The sequence below is a fragment of the Pistacia vera genome, unplaced genomic scaffold (genome assembly GCF_008641045.1).
Source record: "Pistacia vera cultivar Batoury unplaced genomic scaffold, PisVer_v2 Contig906, whole genome shotgun sequence".
NCBI lineage: Eukaryota > Viridiplantae > Streptophyta > Magnoliopsida > Sapindales > Anacardiaceae > Pistacia > Pistacia vera.
Window position 1 is genome coordinate 316669 of NW_022196786.1, and position 21938 is coordinate 338606.

Here is a 21938-nt window from a genome sequence, read left to right on the forward strand (position 1 = left end):
TTTTTATTATGGGGGGGGTGTTTAGTTAAATTAACAAACCTAGGGGTTAGCATAATCTAAATATTTTCAAAACATGTACCAAAAACTTCTCAGAATCTTATTCTATTTTCTAAAAACGTTATTCAGCATAGAATGTTATTCTGAAAAACTAATCAAACGGACAGGGGCAGATGCTACTCTAGTGGCCCACCCTCAATTTAAAAAAAAAAAAAATATTAATATGTACAATTTATGGATTTTGGACCACTCTAACAGATTTATTAATCAATAAAAATATTAATGTGCAATTAGTTTTTCTTTTGGCCCACCCTAACAGAAATTTCTGGATCCGCCCTTAAAAACGGAGCCTCTATCTCACAGTTTAATCTCAGTCACATGTTTGCTCCACCAACATTTTAAGGGGGAATTTGGTTGGGGTTATATAGGATTACTGGGGTTATGTCAGCTTGTATTACTTGATTATCACGTTTGGTTGTCAATTAATATAAAATTTCAGTAATCTTCCAATACCAATAGTAGTTACTATTGGTAATATTAGAGGTAATCTGATAATGTCCATTTGCTTAGGTATTGTAAGATTACTTGGTTATCTTATTTTTGTTACAATTTTATCCCTTATTAATAAAAAATTTGGACAATAATGCCCTTGTTTTAAAATCAATTTACATTAATCTAGCTTTTACAATTTTACCCTTGTTTAATTAAGTTTTTGGATAAAATTACCCTTGAATTAAAAAAAAAAAAATTGCTAACCACTACTGCTACCTAACCACCACCGCTAGCAATTTGCCAACCATTGCTGGTTGTCGCGAGAAGTCATCGGGAGGCTCCGATATGGCTGTTTTTGGCCATATTGATGGCCAAAAACGGCCATATTGAATTAGACAGGTAAGACAATTTCTCTGATGGTGTACTTTTATTCAGAACTAAACCCGACCAGGTTGGTTGGGCGCTTGTTGATATTCGACTCATCTAGTCCGATGGCTTTCACTACTTCAAGGAAGAGGATGTTGATTGAGGATCCCCCATCTACAAACATTCTTTTGACTAGGACGTTGGGAATTTCAAGGGAGATAACTAAGGCATCATGCTATGGGGCGGCTAAGGTGGCTAGCTCGTCATCCTCAAATTGGATGATAAGATTAGTATGTGCTTGGGAGGGTGGATGGGTCGAGCGAACTTTTGGGTGATGGCTGGCTCGAGCATGCCACTTGGCTGAGGAGTAACTTACCCCACTGACTTCTGAACCTCCCGAGATAATGCAGTATAATCATTTTGGTGTCGGTTCTCATGGAGAAGGAGATAGTTCTTTCTTATTTCTTTGGTGGAATGTATTCTTTCCCTTATTTGTCAATAAATCCTAGAGGTGTCCCCTCTTCAATAGAGCTGCCACCTCTAATCTTAAGACGATGCAATCAACAGTGTTGTGACCATGGTTGCCATGAAATTCACACCACTTGAAGGCATTCCTCTTGACATCGGGGTTAAGCTTAGATGGCCACTCTATGGTTAGTCCCATTCTTTTCATGATTGCCATAACTTGGGTTGGTTCAACGTTAAGGTTGTACTCTGGAATCTTGAACTGACTGGAACCAGATGATTTGTTTGTGGGTTTGGTTGGCTGGTGTTAGAGTCATGAAAGTGACTCTATTTTGGTGATAAAAATACCCCAAGTGTGATTAAATTGAAGTATATTGAGACAATTAAAGAATTTATGAATTTATTCACGAAAATCGCTTCCTAATATTTTTCTTATGAATTTAACATATTTGGAATGATTTTGGAAAGAATATGAGTTGATATTAGGTTGTGGTTTATGGATTAGGGGTGATTTTGTCTCCTTTATGCTGTTTAGGGGGTAAACTGTCATATTTATAAGGGTTGATTTTGTCACTTTTCAATCATGCAGGGACAAAAGTAATATTTTACAATTTGTCTATAAAATAAAAACAAAAGGTCGCATACAGGGGGCGTTGTTCATCCATCTTTTCTGACGACTCCTCATCTTCTTTTCCGACGGCCTCCGGCGATGATCCGTCTTCCCTGTGCACTGATCTTCATTAACCGCCATCACCACCGCAAATCATGCACCACCACCATGACGTTTCGCATTCCGCCGCCAGACTCTTCATCTTCCAACCGTTATTTCTCCAGTTTTCGGTGACGTTTCAGCTCCCTAGAGGTTGATCTTCCTTCCCCACAGCCAGATCTACCCATTCCAAGCTTCAGCCGCCGCAAAAACCGTTGGAATCTGCCAAATCGCCGTCGCGCCTCTCATCTTCCAGCCAAGATCTTGCTCATTTTCGGTGACCTCTCACCTCCCCAGGACCTGATCTGAAATCCCCATCATCAGAGCTTTCCATCGGCACCTTCGGATCCCATTTCCGCCACCATTTTCTGAAAGACCCGCTGAAAAATTAACGTTTTCCGGTGAGTGTGACTGTTTGTATTTCTAGCTGTCTGTTGGTCATTTTTTCCCCCTCTTCGCATTATATCGCTGTCAGTTACCTCCTCTATGCCATGATCAGCTTCGTTTCCACTGTTTCAGCCTCCGTCATCACCACCATGAACGACTGAGTTCCCGATTGTCTGTTACGGCATAGGTGAGATCGAGATTGACTCTACGACTTTGCTCATCAGCTCTCGACTAGTTGGATGAGCCTGATTGTAGGACATTTGGTAGTATTGTGTTTCGAATTATATATTTTTTCGTTTCATGTTTGATTTCGATACTTTAATATGATTTGAGCAAAACTTGTGATGAATATTGTTGTCCATTGTGATTTAATGTTTTCATAGAACTTGCTAAATGATAAACGTTGGTTTGAAATAATTGAATGATGAATATTGCTTTTCATTACTTTGCATCGATTGTAATTGAGTAGTGTTCGGATTTAATTTCATTTCTACTGTTGTTGCGTTTATTGTGAAGTTGGTTGATTGGAAGATACGTGTTGACAAATTGTATTTTTTAATAGCGTACCAACTAGTGGTATTGTCGTGTAGCGTTTATCGACGTTCAATGATAATCTTTAACCAATCAAACTTGAGTGATCGGGTGAGACAGGATAGATTATACCTAGAGTGCCGGGAAGCCATTTCATTGATTTACCTTGTCTTGTAGGTTTAGGGGATCGTAGAGGGTGGAGGAGAATTGTGTGAGTCGGTCTCGTGTCGAACCAAAACCGTAACGGCAACATTTTTATTATAAAGTCTTCATTTGTTTTAATTTCACGCTTTTATTATTTGCATTTAGTTTGTTTAGTTTAATTAATCACATTGCCAATTTCATTTCCGCTACTCAAAATACATTAGGTTGTTATTCTTGCTCTCTGTGGATTCGACCTTGCTTATCGCTAACTACAATATTTAGGTTTAATTTTGTGACCGTGACGTCCAGTTCGATAGTTGGCGGTCATACAGTCTCTTGTTTCTGCTTGAATTGTGGGGTGAAGGTTGATAGTGGGGCTCGTACGACCTAGACATTGGTTTTTCTTTCTCTCCGCCTTTGATGGTGATCATCATATCTTATGTGCCTAATTCGGTTCGCCTCATCTTCCTCCCATTTGATTTGGATTACAACTTTGGCTACGACGTCTTCCATTGTGTTACAGCCGAGTTTTGTCAGATCTTTGTACAGTTCTCCATTTGGAATGAGTCACTTTCTGAAGGCATCTACTACTGTCTCGAGATTACAAGATGGGATGGAGATCTTTTCTTTGTTGAACAGACTAACATACTCTTGCAACGACTCCCCCCTCTTCTGATAGACTCTGTACATGTCAGCTAACAACTTCTTGAGTTTCTTGTTGTTGGAGAATTGCTCAACGAAGGTGTCGGTGAGCTAGGCGAATGAGCTGATTGAGTTGTTTGGGAGATTTGTACACCATTGAAGGGCCGGTCTGGAGAGGTTGGAACCAAATATTTTACACATGCAGACTTCTCTTAGTTGTTGGGGTGTGGAAGTAGCGAACATCTGCTATTTGTATGGGGCAATGTGGTCATCCGGGTCAGTCGTGCCATCGTAAGGTGTCATGTTGGGATGGAGAGCTTGTGTGGCATCTCAACTAGAGCTATTGCATCCACGAAGGGAAAATTGGCATAGTTGTGGGGTAAGTTCTTCTTGGTTGGGGTTGACACTCCAAGCATATACCTCATCATTGCTTCCATGTCGGGCTAGTCTTTTGGCTAATATTTGCTCTAAGGGTGAGGTGGTGGCCATCAGGTCAGCTTGAATGGCTTGGTTGGACATGCAACTCACACTCGATATGTCAGGGTGAGTCGAGTCATGTAAAGCAGGTTGGGGGTTCGTTCCATCATGGACTGTTTGGTAGCTTGGGTCTCCATTCATCCCTTTGGGTTGAGTTGTTCTGAATGTAACTAATCGGGTGTTTCAGCCAACATAGATAGTAAGGGGGGTTATTTGGGAGTCACTTGGTCAATGAGGGTGGATGGACCTAAACGGGGTGGATTGAAGGTGTGTGAGTCCATTCGACCCATAAGGGTGAGTCGAGCTGAGTGGGCTTTGGTTAGGAATATTGTTTGTTTGGGGATGAGTTAGGAGGCTAGGAATGAGCTGTTCTTGTAGCGGTAGGTTTGGAGTTATCTAGCTACCTTGATCATGTACCTAGAGAGGGTTGGCCGAGAGCAATCTTGTTTACTTTCTTGGTTCGGATGGATTCTGGGCCGAGCCATCCATTAGTGACGAGTGAAGCTGGGATGATTGGGTATCTGAATTAGACAATTTGGGGTCCGAAGTCTAGAGAGGTTGCATAGGGCATAACTAGTGTGCGGAAGCGATTAGGTTGTACCTGGTTAGGTTGAAGCTCGATATTATAGAATTGACTTACCTTCTCTTTGAGAGTCCGGTTTTTTACCTGAATGGAGGTGTTTTCAGCTTTGATGGTGGCATTTTCAGCTTTGATGGTGGCATTCTCAGCTTCCAACGCTACAACTTTTTCCAAGTGTTGTTGCATAAAAGCAAAGAGGGCATCAAGCCTAGCCTTGAGCCCAGGGTTGGTGTTGTTTGAGTTTTCAGCCATGAAGTGTTTCCTTGTGAAGTAGAGTATCTTAGGATGAATGATTGCTAGAGGTTCCACGATAGGTGCCAAACTATAGATGGTAAAATCTAAAATTATGTAAAAGGGGGTCTGATCCTCTGAGGTTGAAGCCACTAGTAATCTACTACACTTGCACACACAAAGAAACTAGNGGGTGGATTGAAGGTGTGTGAGTCCATTCGACCCATAAGGGTGAGTCGAGCTGAGTGGGCTTTGGTTAGGAATATTGTTTGTTTGGGGATGAGTTAGGAGGCTAGGAATGAGCTGTTATTGTAGCGGTAGGTTTGGAGTTATCTAGCTACCTTGATCATGTACCTAGAGAGGGTCAACCGAGAGCAATCTTGTTTACTTTCTTGGTTCGGATGGATTCTGGAACGAGCCATCCATTAGTGACGAGTGAAGCTGGGATGATTGGGTATCTGAATTAGACAATTTGGGGTCCGAAGTCTAGAGAGGTTGCATAGGGCATAACTAGTGTGCGGAAGCGATTAGGTTGTACCTGGTTAGGTTGAAGCTCGATATTATAGAATTGACTTACCTTCTCTTTGAGAGTCCGGTTTTTTACCTGAATGGAGGTGTTTTCAGCTTTGATGGTGGCATTTTCAGCTTTGATGGTGGCATTCTCAGCTTCCAACGCTACAACTTTTTCCAAGTGTTGTTGCATAAAAGCAAAGAGGGCATCAAGCCTAGCCTTGAGCCCAGGGTTGGTGTTGTTTGAGTTTTCAGCCATGAAGTGTTTCCTTGTGAAGTAGAGTATCTTAGGATGAATGATTGCTAGAGGTTCCACGATAGGTGCCAAACTATAGATGGTAAAATCTAAAATTATGTAAAAGGGGGTCTGATCCTCTGAGGTTGAAGCCACTAGTAATCTACTACACTTGCACACACAAAGAAACAAGCGTGAAGCAAACGGGAAACACCAGGGTGGTGTTTGCCATAAGCACTCCGATGCTCAAGTCAGCAAGGCTGAATGAGGCTAATTCTGTGAGGGTAAGAGTAAGGGAAATAGAGGGTTACCAGAAATTTAGTCGGAGACCAGAATTACGGCGATGATTTATAGCTCTCAAGGATGAGAACCAAGGGGTTTGGATGTGCAATGTTGAATGAATCATGAAAAGGAAAGCCTCTGTTTGTATAGCAGTCATAGGATCTCCGAATCCTAGTAGGATAGTGAGTGCATAATGGTTGAGGTTTAGTGAATAGGAAAGTCTTCAATACACTTGCCTTTGTAGGGGAAGGAGTCCTATTTAGTCTAAGATTCGGATCTTAGACGAATTAGGATATAGATGGATCTCTTTGAGAGAATCTGGATAGTACTGAAATAGGAAGTAGACGGCCTTAAGGTCTAAGTAAACCCTAGGTCCAGTAGGTGATCTTGGATCAATGGGCCTGGGCCTAGATAAACTGATGGTGAGGCCTAAGTGAATCAAGGTCTTAGTGATCGGGCTCAATATGTATGCAGCTAGGTAGGTGTAATGGGCTGGCCCATTATGCAAATCTATTATGGGCCCAACCGGAGTTGGGTCATGGCTCTGAGCCCCATTGAAGCAGTTTTGTTTTTGGGCCCACTGAGGCTGAGGACATTTTTTGGCCCTAACAAAATTGTAATTCCTCAAGCCTGAGAATTTCTTTCAAATTTTTCTTTATTTTGACAAATCAAACATTTTCTATAAACTTTCACTTTTCAAACTAACCACATTAAAATTTTATTCTAAATATCAATATTTAATTTACATAAGAGTTAGACAGTCAATAATTTTTCTTTCCAGGAGTATCATGGTTTACAAATCTTAAATGAAGAGATATATTAAAATTACATTTTTTTTTTACTCTTTTTAAATTGAGGATGGGGGCTAATGACTAAATATGTGGGGGCTAAAGATCACTTCCTCATACATAAATTAGACAACACAAAAAGAACAATTAAAGCTTTATAAGTTATCTAAGATTACAAATGTCTGAAATGATGCATGTAAATTTCAAATGGGATACAATATTCTCAAGAACAAATAAATACTCTATCCAATTATTCGATAAAGTATAAAGATATTCATTTCTTCATATTATTTCCAAGCCTCGTTGCACAAAAGGATCACTGAACAAAGATAAATAGTCAAACTCATAATTAAAAATAAGAGTAAACGACTTTTTCCCAACCAAGGTTTGTGTTAATGACACTTTCTTGCCCCCAAAGTTTTAAAATACCACTTTCCTACCCAAAGTTTATATTCTGTTACTACCTAAAGCTGATTTTGACAGTGAAATTCTCTCTGTCACCACTATTTGAACCTTCAATCTCCTTTCTACAAAACCCTTCTCATTCTGATACTTGATTTCTCGCCGATTGCCAGCTATCGCATAGCTAGAGTTTCCTATTCTTAGCTAATTTTTTGTGGCGTATATTCAATCCATTGGCCGACACTCTACAAAACCCCTCTTATCCTGACTCTTGGTAACTCGCTGAATGTTAACTGAGAAAGTGAAGTATATTTTGGGTAGGAACGAAGTATAAACTTTGGGTGGAAAAGCGGTAGTTCAAAACTTTTTGGTTGGAAAAGTGTCATTAAGGCAAACCTTGGGTGAATAAAAGTCGTTTACTCTTAAAAATAAATTATATATCAATTAATGAATAATATCAATACTCTTTTAAATAACCTGTAAAGATAAAAAATAATAATAATAATAATATATTACTTACTGAACACCCAAAAGCAAATGAACCACAGAGAGCAACTAAGTGCTGACAACAACAGCAGATGTAATTCAAGAATCATTGATGCTTATGCAGTCACTTGTAGTCTTTGTTTCAGGAACTGAGGAAGCTGGTAGCAGTCCTTCCTCCAAAATTTATCCCCTCATGTTTCGTTTTCTTGAAGGCAAAACCACAGTTTCATGACAATTAAGAGAAACCTAACGAGTTCATAAACCAGAGAGGCCTCGTGGACGCCACCTCACGTGTCGGTATTTCCCCTTTTTAACCTAGAATGGACACACGGAATAGTAACCATTATTCCTCAAATAATTTTCACTTAATAATGGTCGAATGCTACGGTGGTTTAAAGTTTCTTTGCACGCCAGGTAAGCCTAATGTCGCATCTTTTGTTCTATGGTGGTTTTATTTTAGCTTTAGGCTCTGACACTTCATTTATAAATATTTTCATATCCCACATTTCTACCATATGAGAGCCATAATCAGTATGTATTTTCATACCCCACATTTCTCCTCCCATGTCTTATTTTCTTGAGAGAACAAGACCCTAGTGATTGTTAAGGAAAACGATAGAAGTGCATTGAGATGAGTGCAGAGTTCAATTAATATGCTGTTATCAGATTCTTTAGAGTATATAATAAATTTAACAAAAAATATTATTGGATGTTGTGCAAATTTTAAATGTACTTCGCAAGAGTACGAGTCTATTGGAGTATAGAAACGTAAGCAACGAGATCGAACCCACAGGAACTGCTTAGCCTAGAAAATTTAATCTAATTATAGCAAATTATATTTCTAACACTCAATGAAATTTAAAATAATGAAACTGTAGAGAAAATAAAGAATAACAAAATTAATTTAGAAAATTCAAAGGATTGAAACTACCAAGGTTTTAGAATCCGCCATTGTCTAACTTAGCAAATTATCTAATTAACAAATTAACTTCCCAAAAATCATAATGACAAGTGGAAATCAATCTATGTCATCTCATGATAAATCAATTAAGCCCCAATTTAACAAATATAATATTGGTTTTTCATCTCTCAATTAGTTGTGTGCCTAAACATGCATTGTATCGATTTGGTAGAAGAAAACAAAGAATCAAAGGAATCACATTATTCTTTAGAGGACCAAGCATAGATAAATTAAATCAATATTCTAACTATAAAAAATACTTGATATTAATGATGAAAGAAAATATAATTCAATTATCTATATAAGCAAAAACCATAATCTATGAAGAACAAATAAATGGAAATTAATCTTTTAAAAAGAGAACCACTTCATTAAACAAAGTTTCATCCTAAACCCTGGTAAAAGAACCAAACTTCATTCCTCAGCCCAATTAAGTCCAGCTCTAATGTGAAGAGTCGGTTTTGCCCTCTATTCTTCCTTCTTGCTCAAATCTATCCAGATTTCGTAGTCTTCAAACATGTCCAAAATCGAGCATGATAACTCCAGAATCTGGTGAAGTCGTGAACATATGAATTGTAGCTCTTCGAATCAGCTTTCCAATACTTTAAGAATCGTTTAAATCTGCAGCCTACAACTCAAGTTATTGTAAAAATACTAAAGCTTGTTCCAGAACTCGCGATTCCCACATGAATGATTGTCCCAAGTTGCTTGATAAAACATTCAATAATGCAATCCATATCCAAGTTTGATAACCTAAAGAAAATCAAAGGTAAATAAACAAAACTAATTAAAGAAGTAATAAATATGATTAAAAACAACTAACAAAATAATATTAAGGGACAAACAATGTATTCAAACCATGCTCAACATTGGATCAATTGATCTCGATAAAATAGAGATATATTTGATTTTTCATAGGGTGATTCATATATAAAAAGATCTATTTGTTTTTGCTGAATTAAAAAGTAAAAAAATGATTTAATGGTGAGAGAATATTTCATTTAATTCTCTCTCTCATCATTAATGGCATCTCCAACCCAGCGCTATATTGGTGTAAAAACACTAAAATGGCGTGAAAGAGGCCTCTAACCCAACGCCAAACATTGCACCAATTTGGTGTCAATGTACAGTGCCACGCTAAATTTGGTGTAGCACTGTTCATGCACGCCAATTTGGTGTGGCACTATTCAAATAATATAAAAATATATATATATTTTTTACTTTTTTTTATTTGTATTTAAGTTAATTTGATTATTATTTATATTAATATTTATAATAATAAATTCATAATAATTATATTATTCAAAAAATGATGAAAAATTAAAAATAAAACTTTATTTAATGCAAATATCAAACTACAAAACTCAAAATAAAAATTAACACTAATTTAAAAACACTAAAGTGTTCGATTTCAAAATTTTCTTGCTCGATATAGACAAATCAAGGATATAGAGGCTCACCATGCTCTTCGAAATGCATTAATTGATCATTTGTGGGAAGAATATACTAATTCGAAAAATTAAATTGTTATCAATATGGAATTTTACTTTTGTGTTGTTGTTGTTTTTTTCTTTTTGGTATCATTTTATATTAGATGTAATGTTTTTCTATATTAAATGTATTGTTTATTTGATTAAATAAAGGCTTAATTGTATTAAATTAGTATAATTTTCAAAGTAATTATTATTTAAAAAAATATCATTCCCAATATTTAATTAATATATACAAAAATAATGAGCGAAATTGATTAATTGTTGATTATTACAATAAAAGAAAAAGAAAGAGAATATTCTAAAAAATATTCTTTTAGTGTGATATTTGGTGCAATGGGTTGGAGATGCAATAGTGTTTTACACCAAAAATCACACCAATTTGGTGCAATGGGTTGGAGATGGTCTAAGTCTAAAAATCAAATTACAATGAGATATTTTCAAAACATTGGATTTGTTACCAAGAACAAATCCGATATTTTAATTTAATTATATGATAAGAGTTATTATACACTTAGACTCATGCCAACAATTATAAGTTTAATTATAATCAAGAAATTTGTGGAAAAAATTCAATTTTAAACAATATCTTCATTGTTGTCGAAAATTGCTTTCAATACCGCGTTTAGCTCTTCGGATTCCATAGTTCCCTTCCAAATTAAACAATGAATAATGCTTTCCTTCCAACATGAAAATTAGCACTTATTAATAAATAAAACCATACCAAACAAAATATGAACACTTGGATTACAATTGTTGGCTTAATCAAATTTTAAGTTGACTGTGCATGGATAAAAAGATCTCTTATACAAAATCAATGAACATTCTCTTAATAGAGATCAATAAATAAATGAACACTTGAATAATGAAGTGGTGGAGCAACGCATAGCCCTTAGCCCACCATTCATTGCCTAGATACCTTTCGACTATCTATGCAAAAGGATGTGTCACATTCTCTGAATAGAGATCAGTAAATATATTAATATTTTTGTTCATTTTTTAAATTAATACAACCTAATTTTATTAAACAAATACAGAGAAAATGACTTTTATCATAATGACATGACATACCCATTCTATATGAGCCTTTATACTTGATTACTTGTATAAATATATATTAAAACATTCTATACGAGATTCTATACATATAATATTGTATGTATAAATACATATAATCATGATTTAAGGTGATTAAGAGTATTTAAAAAAAAAAAAAACTTTGTTATCAATATTCAGAATACTTGTACATAAAACATTAATATACGGAAGACATTTTTTTTTTATAGCTCTCTCTGTTTTATTCACACAACATTCTTCAAAAAAAAAAAAAAAAAAAGCCATTTTTTATCGAACTTTCTCTTTTTTATCCACACAACATCTAGATCAATATATATAAAACATTTTTTTATCCAACTCTATCTATTTTATCCACACAACATTTAGATCAATTACAAAAAACATTTTTTATCCAACAACTATTTTATCACAATATGAACTAGCATATTCATTTGTTGGCAAAAATGAGATAAAATGGTGTGCCTTTGTATTAAAATGTGTTGAAAATCAATATGTTGCAAATGGTTCTTATACTTGCAATAAGGGATTACACTTGCAACTTTGGGAGGTGATAAAGGTCCGACACAAGAAAAAAACAAGTACTTGCAATAAGAGATTACACTTACAACTTTGGAAGATAAAACATATTTTCCAACTTTCTAATAAATTAATTATTACTTTCCAACTTTCGAATAAATTAATTCTTACTTTCCAACCTCTATTCTTGAAAATATTGAAGTAATAATTACTTATCTCTCATCCTCCCATAATGTTAATGATGTAAATTGTTTTCCTTCCAAAAAGCATGGTTTAGGAGCCAAAAAGTTTTTGATCTAGATCAATTGATCCAAATAGCACTGCTCTAAATTTAAAACATATAGATGCATCCTATTATATATGTTGATACATATTGAATTCTTAAATTTAAATTTCGTGAACCATTCATTAATTGACCCACGTGGACATTGTAAGTATCATTAAATTCATTCATTATCATAATTAATCACATTATAGCTAGTTGTATGTCATTATCAAGAGTTTGACCAAATCCTCTCTTAGTGAATATATTGGAGATTGTGCCCCGGAAGCATGGTGAACTCAATTAATTGGTCATACTCTTGATAATGGGTGCAATATTAGGATCTTATAAAGAGATCTCACACCTATCAAGTGTAGTATTTAAATTTAGAAGCTCTCTCTCTTCTATCAGATCGGTCTTTTAAATTAGACTCTCTCTTAAGTTTGATTTCTAAAAAAGAATCACCGTCACCAATACTGTTAGTTGTTGACTCTATTTTAGGAACTGAGGACTTTGGTGATAGTCCTTCCTCCATGCTTTCCCTCCCCGTGTCTTATTTTCTTGAAAGAAAAAGAGGCTTGTGTTTAATGAGTTGGAATGATCCAAGTGCATTTATATTAGCACAGAGTTCCATCAATTTGCCATTCTTAGATTGTTTTTAGCATATATTCTAACAAAAATGCTTGTTGGATCAATTGATCCGGATAAAATGGGGATATATTTGATATTTTATAAAGTGATCCATGTATAAAAAGACTTATTTGTCCTTGCTGAATCAAAAAAAGTAAAAAAATGATTTAACGGTGAGAGAGAGAATGATTTCAACTTTCATTTAATTCTCTCTCTTATTGTTAAATCTAAAAATCAAATTCTAATAAGATATTTTCAAAACAGTGGATTTGTTTTTTGATTTGTTACCAAGAACAAATCCAATATTTTAATTTAATTATATAATAAGAGTTATTTATACTTGAATGTAATATTGCTATTTGAGGTCAAAGTGAATTAATGAAGTGAAACTGTGAGAAGAAGGTTGCGAAAAATTACTTAGAGGGGCCCTGATCTCATACATGGATTCTTCCATATTTTCTTTCTAAATCTGCAAATGTATTTTGTGGTATAGGATCTGTTACTCTAACTAGCTGTGTGAAAATTAATTAGTTGAGTTTTTTTGCAGCCCACGTGGTAATATATTGAACATATTTACTGGATGAAATTTCATTCATCTTGTTAACAAGTTGTTGTATAAGGAAGTGAAATATTGTTGTATATTGATTTGGTGGGTAACAACTTTAATCTTTAATTTCGGTTGTAAGATGTCTTTGGAATCAGAGGAATTATTGATTTCCTGTTATATTTATAGACGTAAGATTCATTAACTATTCTTCTAAATTGTTTTTTGAATTTGGGGAAACAACCGGTTTAAAACCGGTTAACCGAACCAATTATTTGGTTTGGTTAGAAACCGGTTTATAAGAAAAACCGGTCTAGTTTTAGTTTTACTTTTCTTTGAATTGGTTATCCAGTTCGATTCAAAAAAGAACTGAAACGGTTCGGTTAATCAGATTTTACTACCTTTATATTCTATACAAGACTTTGTACTTGATTACTTGTATAAATATATATTAAAACATTTTATACGAGACTTTATACACATAATATTGTATATATAGATATATATAATCATGATTTAAGATGATTAAGAGTATTTAAGAAAAAAAAAAATACTTTGTTATCAATATTCAGAATACATATACATAAAACATTGATATATGGAAAACATTTTTTTTTACAGTTTTCTCCATTTTATTCACACAACATTCAAATCAATATAAAAAAGACATTTTTTTATCCATCTTTCTCTTTTTTATCTACATAACATTCAGATCAATATACATAAAATATTTACTATCCAGCTCTATCTATTTTATTCACACACAATATCCAGATCAATTACAAAAAAAACATTTGTTATCCCATAACTATTTTATCACAATATGAGCTAGCATATTCATTTGTTGGCAAAAATGTGATAAAAGAGTGTGCCTTTGTATGAAAATGTGTTAAAAATCAATATGTTGGAAACGGTTCTAACACTTGTAATAAGGGATTACACTTGCAACTTTGGGTGATAAACATTTGACGCAAGAAAAAGGCACGTACTTACAATAAATGATTACACTTGTAACTTTGGGAGGTAAAATGGGTAACTTTACATTTTTTTTTTTTTTTAAAGCAATTTAATTATTCCAATAAATTAATTCATACTTTCTAAATTTCCAATAAATTAATTCCTAGCTACTTTCAAACTTTCCAACAAATTAATTATTACAATAAATTAATTCATACTTTCCAACTTTCCAATAAATTAATTCCTACTTTCCAATTTCTATTCTTGGAAACATTGAAGTAATAATTATTTCTCTCTCATCCTTTCATAATATCAATGGTGTAAGTTGTTTTCCTTCCACAAAGCAGGTTTAGAGCCAAAAAATAATCTTATTTTACACCGACTTTGCAAGTATCTTTTAAGTTCAGTAATTAACATATTTAACACATGTCGATTATAATTAGTTGTATATCTCATAGTCAAACATTGGGTTCATCACAAGGCTTGATCTGCTGAATACCAGCATTTAATCTAATAAATTGGAGACTGTGAAATGGACGGTCAAAAGTTCAATTTTTAATAAAATTCAAGACCCTTCGTGCCGTACAATATTACTGAACGCACATTAAAAAAATAAAAATAAAAATAAAACAAAAGGTTTAAAATTTAGGATTAGGGTTTATGTAAGATTAAATGTTCAAAGTTAAAACAAAACTGTAAATTAGAGTAATGAGTGTATTTAGAAATTAAATGTTATTAGGAAAAATCACTTTCCTGAATGTCGAAAAGGCCAAAATAAAGGGGGAAGAAATGAGGTAAAAACTTCTGTATAAATTGAAGTTTAAAGAAATGAAAAGTGTGAGAAACACACTTCTTCTTCTACAACTCATCCCTTTCCTTTCAACGCAATCTGAATCAAAACCAACAAATCGGTTAGTTAATAGTTGCGGTATTCTTCAAGTTCCTTTTTCTCTTTTACGTTCTTACAAGAAAAGATAATATGAGAAGAGAAAACCTGGAAGAAGGACTGCTGCCAAGCTCTTCGATTTTTGAACATGCAAATATTGTTAGTGGCATTGGCGACGGCGATGACATAACTGATCAAACTGATTCTTCCGCTACACCTGTCGTTGTTTTCAGCACCTTCATTACCGTGTGTGGTTACTTTTCTTATGGCTGTGCAGTAAGTAAGATAATAAGTTAGAGACACTCAACTGGGTGTCAGAATCCAATAGAAACTTCGTTAGCAAGTATATAACTGCATTTTATATAATTCTTAGACAGGATATTCGTCGCCTGCTGAATCTGGAATCATGAAGGATCTCGGTCTCTCGGTAGCAGCAGTAAGCATATATTAGTTTTGTGGTTACACCTTTTGTTACTAGCCATCCAACTCAAGTACCCTGTTTGTGACATGTTGCATTCTTCTCATTGTGCAGTATTCTGTTTTTGGTTCTGTATTAGCAGTTGGAGGACTTCTAGGTTCATTAATAAATGGGAAAATAACTGACCTCATTGGTCGGAGAGGAGTAAATTTCTCAGTTACATTTTTAAATATCACTATAAGCCTCTCTAACTTTTCTAATAATTTAGTGATCCTGTCAAGCAGGCAATGTGGCTGGCAGATTTTTTCTTCATCTTTGGCTGGCTAGCTATAGCATTCTCCCAGGTGCATTTCCGTTTAATATAATTTCCTTTCCACAATTGTACTCAAATTAATAAGCAACTGTCGATTGCAAGGCCTTAAATCTTAGATTCTTAATCACTGTACTGTTATATATCTTTTAAGTTTCTTTCCTTGACGAGGTTGATAATTAAAGTGCTTTTTCAAAGGCGGCTTGGTCACTGGATCTGGGAAGAGTGTCTCTGGGATTTGGAATTGCAATCGTTTCTTATGCGGTATTATATAAAATTTTCATTGTATAGTAATTAATTTATATGATTGATACATAACAGCACTTGCGTTCTTGTTACAAGGCAGGCGCCTATATATATTGCGGAAATTACACCAAACAATATTCGAGGAGCATTAGCATCGGCTAATAAGGTAAAATTAATTTAACTATTGCAGAATGTGTTCCATAAGTCCAACTCATTGTACTGTTAATAAATATTCTGTGATGCATACAGCTGATGCTTGCTTGTGGCTTCTCCGTAACATATTTTCTCGGAACGCTTCTATCCTGGCGCATCTTGGCTCTAATTGGTAACATATGCTTTTACTTATAGATTATAGGTATTTCCAATTGAGAATAATGTGTGTTCTATGTCGTCAAAATTTCAGCTGTTGTTCCATGCTTTGTGCAATTTTTTGGTATATTCTTCATTCCTGAGTCCCCTAGATGGCTGGTGAGTCCTATTCCTGATTTTTTTCAAACCAAGAATCAAAATGCTGTTTTAATCATTAAAATTTCCGGCAGGCAATTATTGGTCGAGAGAAAGAAATATACACCACTCTGCAGCGGCTTAGGAGTAAGAAATCTAATATTTCTCAAGAGGCCGCTAACATAAATGTGAAGTTTCCACTTTTGTTTATTGAAATTCAACTAAATTTTCTCATTCTGAAGTTTTAATATATTTTATGTGTATAAATTTTGATTTAGATACATGTGTTCTTCTATTGTTTGAGCAGGCTTATACAGAGGTCTTTGAGAAGCAATCAGAGGATAGATTTTTTAGCCTTTTCCAGCGTAAATATGCCTATTCAGTGACTGTGAGTAAACAAAACAGAAAATGAATACCGATAGTGAATTTGTACATGGTAATTTTGACTTTTGCGACTTGTCTGGCCTGTCTAAGAATTGTTTTATTTGTTTAGGTTGGAATTGGTCTTATGATACTGCAGGAATTCGGAGGGGAGACTGCAGTTGGATCTTATCTGAGTTCCATTTTTGAAGCTGCAAGTGAGTTTAGCAGCAGCTCATGCTGTTGCTTCATTTTTTTTTTCCTGATAAAGTTTAAAGAACAAGGAGACAATGATATGAATAATTTTTCTATTTCAGGCTTTCCAAGTACACTTGGGTCAATCTCAGTGGCTATTATTCAGGTATCTGATTCCTATAGATTGTATGTGAATGTAGGAGTTTGCCTTCTGCATATTCATTTAACCATTGGAATCTTTTGCAGATTCCTGCGGTTGCTCTATCTGTAATCCTAGTCGATAAATGCGGAAGAAGTCGCTTCTTATGGTTAGAATTTCAAAAAAAATCAGTTTAAGTTACTCATTAGGTAGTCATCAACCAAATAAGTCGATGGTGAAGTTATGATTTTGTGCAGGTTTCCAGCATCGGAATGTGCTTAAGTTCGCTCCTTGTTGGATTGTCCTTCTACTTTCAGGTTTCTTTTGAAACAGAAATTAGGTATTTGGTATTGTTTCTCATTTCATATAAAAAATTGATAAACAATCCTTATTTGGAACAGGACCATGGCTATTCGGATGAGACCACTCCAATTTTGGTTTACATTGGCATATCGGTAACAATGTCTACATGAAAGACTATTTTACTGTTCGAGTTTTGTACTCTAGTTGTTCTGTCCAATTCAAAGAACAGATTAAACAACTAATGTGAACTGATTGATGCGTAAATTGCGATCAGGGATATACTGCAACTTATCAAATAGGCATGGCAGGGTTACCAACAGTATTAATGTCCGAGGTATAAAACTCTTTCATGTTTTATTCCACATCCCTCTTTTCTTTTTCAGGAAAATATTGACTAGATTGTAGCAAGACAAGATGGTTTATATGTAAGACTAAGCTACTAATCTTCATTTTCAGATATTCCCAACAAATGTGAAAGGCTCTGCCGGAAGCCTTCTGGTTTTTACTAGCGCGGCATGTGGTTTGATTGTTTCGTACTCTTTCAATTTTATGATGGAATGGAGCTCAGCAGGTATTGCTTTCAATAAACACCCTTGTTCTATCTCTTTCACTCTTAATATTTTCATGAGTTATGAATGCACTCTTTAAAACATTATGTTTTGTCCAACAATTACACAGGAACATTTTTCATATTCTCAGGCGTATGCGGTTTAACAATCCTATTTGTTGCAAAGATAGTGCCAGAGACTAAGGGACAAACACTTGAAGAAATACAAGCTTCCATGTCCCTATTTAACCATTAACAGATTTGTATACATCTAGTTGATTTATTGGAGAAACAAGTAAAATTAACAAAGGTTTTGATTCGATTTTCTTCTATGTTGGTAGGAACATAGCTTTTATCTTTTATATAAATAATAGGAACTTAGCTTAATCATGTAAATGACAGTTTTTTGCATTGTCCATAGTAAGAAAGGAAAGAAAGAGCAGCAGAGGAGAGAGGAGAGAGAGACGTAAGAGTGGTTAAGCTTGAATGGAAGATGCTATTCATATTACACAACAATTTATACACATGACCATAACTAATTTAGGAAGCTTCTTGCTTAATTTATAGAATTTGGTGGGCAAAAACAGTAATAAGAGAATGACAGCACAACAACATTGGATCACACAAATCTCAATTTGTTAGAGAGCTGGCGGATGGAGACACTTGTCACTAGTGTTGTCTCCCTGGTGTGTTGTCATTTGTCCACTGTCCATTTTCTTCACATTCCTCCTCAAACTAAGGTCTCTGTGTAGGACCTTAAGTTTGTTTCTCATCCATTTGAAGTGGTCCTTAGGACTTGGTTTTGTGAATATGTCTGGTACCTGTTCTTTAGATGGAATGTATCTAACTTCAACTTCTCCATTACTCACCATTTCTCTTATGAAGTGAATGTCCACCTCAATGTGTTTGGTTTTTCCGTGCAAGATAGGATTCAAAGTGAGGGCTGTAGCACTAACATTATCACACCAGATTTTTGGTGTTAAAAAACAGCAAATTTTTAGTTCTGAGAGTAGGGAAGTTAGACAGGTTATTTCAGCTCTAGTTTGTGCAAGAACTTTATATTCACTTTCAATGCTTGATCTGGACACCCCTATCTATTTCCTTGAGCTCCATGCTACTGGATTTCCATTTAACATAATACAGTAGCCTCCTATAGACTTCCTATCCTCAGTGTCACAAGCTTAGTCTATATCAAAGTAGGCTTGGATTTCACAGTTTCCCCCTGGGTTGTATAAAAGACCATACTCTAAAGTTCCTTTTAAATACCTTAGGACCCTTTTAACTCCCTGCCAATGATCTTCAAAAGGTTGCTACATAAATTGGCTCAACTTATTCACATTGTATGCAAGTCAGGTCTTGTAATTGTTGTGTACTGTAGAGACCTTATCATACTTTTGTAAAAGGAAGGATTTGGTAGAGATTTTCCTTCGTTACTTGTAAATTTGTGCCCAGTGACCATTGGTGTAGGACAAGGTTTACTCAACTCCATATGGGATTTAGCGAGAAGGTCTTAGATGTATTTGCATTAAGACAGATGCATTGAAGACCCTTGTCTGTTTACTTCAATTCCTAAGAAGTAGGACAACTCTCCCATGTCCTTTAAAGCAAACTTGTTTTCAATTTTTGAACAACTTGATTTATCAGAGGGCTTGAACTTCTAGTAATGATGATGTCATCCACACACACCAAGAGGATATTACGTCTTTTCCTCGGTGTAAGTAAAAGAAAGATGAATCAGTCTTTGATTCCTTGAAGTCCTAACTAATAAGATCTTTTTTGAGTTTGTGGAACCAGGCACTTAGAGCCTACTTGAGTCCATATAGTACCTTGTTAAGTTTGCATGTGTAATTTGGATGTCTTGAATGTTCAAAACCTTCTGGTTGTTCCATGAAGACATCCTCAATGAGCTCTCCATTGAGAAAAGGCATTGTTGATGTCCACTTGCCTTGTTTCCCAGTTTAGTGTCGTAGCTAAGCTTAGCACTGATATGATTGTGTTACATTTCACCACAGGACTGAAAGTCTCAAAGTAATCCACCCTTGCAGTCTGTAGAAATCCCCTGCCCACCAATCTTGCTTTATACTTTGACACACTTCCATCTGCATTGTGTTTTATTTTGTAAATCCACTTGCACCCCACAATCTTGGTGTCTGAGTTTCTTGGTACCACGGTCCAGGTTTGGTTTTTACATAGTGCATTGTACTCTTCTTTCATGGCTTCTTTTCATTTAGGATGATTCAAAGCATCTTAAGTACATGTGGAGTTAGGACAATTTAAGAAGTTGCTTGAAAGACCTTAGGCTTATAAATTCCAGCCTTGGCTCTTATCACCATGGGGTGTGTGTTTTTGGGAGCTTTTTCTCGAATGGTTTCATCAGATTCTACTTGTTCATCATTGATTGTAGGAGCTCGATCACTGTCTTGAGGACTGGTTGGAGCTTGATTTGATAGGTTATCATAGTTTTGAGACACAAAAGGGGATGAACTTACTTGAGGAGTTGTCATTGGTGGACTACTCACTGTTGAATCATCACACTGGTCGAGGTTCATGCTATTACAGGTTGTTAGGAATTGGGTGGTAATAGTTGTGTTTATTATATTGTTCAAACCTTGGGGTAGCTTGTTCATTATTTTATTGAAGGAAAAGTCATGCTCATAAAAAAACACATCTTTAGAGATGTAAATTCTACCAATTTCATGTAGGCACATAAACCTTTCGTGGTTTGGGCTGTAGCCAATGAAGATACACTTGTTGGTGTGGAAATCAAACTTGTGTCTATTATAGGCTCTCAGGTATGGATAACAAGCACATTCGAAGCACCTAAGGAAGCTGTAATAGGTCTATTTTGGGTAAGTTTTTCATAGGGTGATAGGTTGTCAATGATTGGAGAAGACATTTTGTTTATGAGGTATGCAGAGGTGAGGAAAGCTTCCCACCAGTAATCTAAAGGCATGCTGGCTTGGGCGAAGAGAGTTAGTCCAATTTCTACAAGATGTCTATGCTTCCTTTTGATTTTGCCATTTTGGTAATGTGTGTGTGTGGACAGGAGAATCTATGGACAATTCCATTTTCTTTGAGAAAATGAGAGAAGGCAATGAACTCTCCTCCCATATCTGTTTGAATGGTTTAGATGGGCTTGTTAAATTGTTTTTTTGCCATGGTTTTGAACCATTTAAAAGTATCTTAAGGTCTGGGATTTTGGAGCGATAGGATAAAGCCATGTGTATCTTGAGTAATCATCTAGGATACTGAGGTAGTACCTAGCCCCATTGGTTGCAAGAATGGGTGCTAGACCTCATAGATCAACATGCATTAGTTCCAAAGGATGGCTTGATTTGTTTTGAGAATTAGGATATTGAATTTCATGCATTTTTCCCAGCCTATATGCTTGGCAAAATTTTAGATGAGTTGTCTTCTTGGAGTTGTGAATTTTGATGGAGCATGATGTTAGGATATGGCTTAAAGTATTGAGATTAGGATGAACAAAACATTTATGCAACAGGTAAAGTGTGACTTTGTCATTGGCATGAGTATTCGAACAGACAAATTTACATTAGTGTTTTCTTTACCGTCTATTCAATACTGAGGTTAGGTAAATAGCATGCTTCAGCCTATCGAAAATCTATGGAAAAACGAGCAAAAGGCCGTATAGGCCCAATTCCCTGTTTTACTTAGTTTTTCAACTTGTAATAGATCCAATTATGGGTGAATTGAGGACTATTTTTGAAGCGTTTTCTTTGCTGCCTAATCAATACTGAGGTCAAGTAAATAGCATGCTCGAGCCTGTCGAAAATTTGTTAATGAAACAAACAGAAAAGCCGAATAGGCTCGATACCCTGTTTTACTCAATTTTTAGCCTATAATTGATATCGATTATGGGTGAATCGAGGACTATTTGTGGAGTGCTTTCTTTTTTGTATATTAAATAC

General features: G+C 35.2%; 1 protein-coding gene across 1 annotated transcript; it reads left to right on the forward strand.

Moving 5' to 3' along the window:
• Window positions 1-15140: 15140 nt before the first annotated feature.
• Window positions 15141-18270, forward strand: LOC116119777 (sugar transporter ERD6-like 10). The gene is made up of 18 exons (XM_031405712.1): window positions 15141-15323; window positions 15421-15483; window positions 15580-15669; window positions 15750-15809; window positions 15974-16039; window positions 16122-16187; window positions 16271-16346; window positions 16425-16489; window positions 16561-16653; window positions 16773-16853; window positions 16959-17043; window positions 17143-17186; window positions 17267-17328; window positions 17401-17476; window positions 17561-17614; window positions 17737-17796; window positions 17919-18033; window positions 18141-18270. Exons 1-18 carry the CDS (start codon window positions 15141-15143, stop codon window positions 18263-18265), a joined length of 1464 nt encoding a protein of 487 aa, XP_031261572.1. The 3' UTR covers window positions 18266-18270.
• The last annotated feature ends 3668 nt before the right edge of the window (window positions 18271-21938 follow it).

Excerpts from the sequence above, each read along its gene's own strand:
- LOC116119777 (XM_031405712.1), top strand. The coding sequence starts at position 15,141 with ATGAGAAGAGAAAACCTGGAAGAAGGACTGCTGCCAAGCTCTTCGATT. Across the intron at positions 15,670-15,749 it reads ACCTCATTGGTCGGAGAGGA|GCAATGTGGCTGGCAGATTT; the intron begins GTAAATTTCTCA and ends CCTGTCAAGCAG. Across the intron at positions 17,044-17,142 it reads TTCCATTTTTGAAGCTGCAA|GCTTTCCAAGTACACTTGGG; the intron begins GTGAGTTTAGCA and ends TTTCTATTTCAG.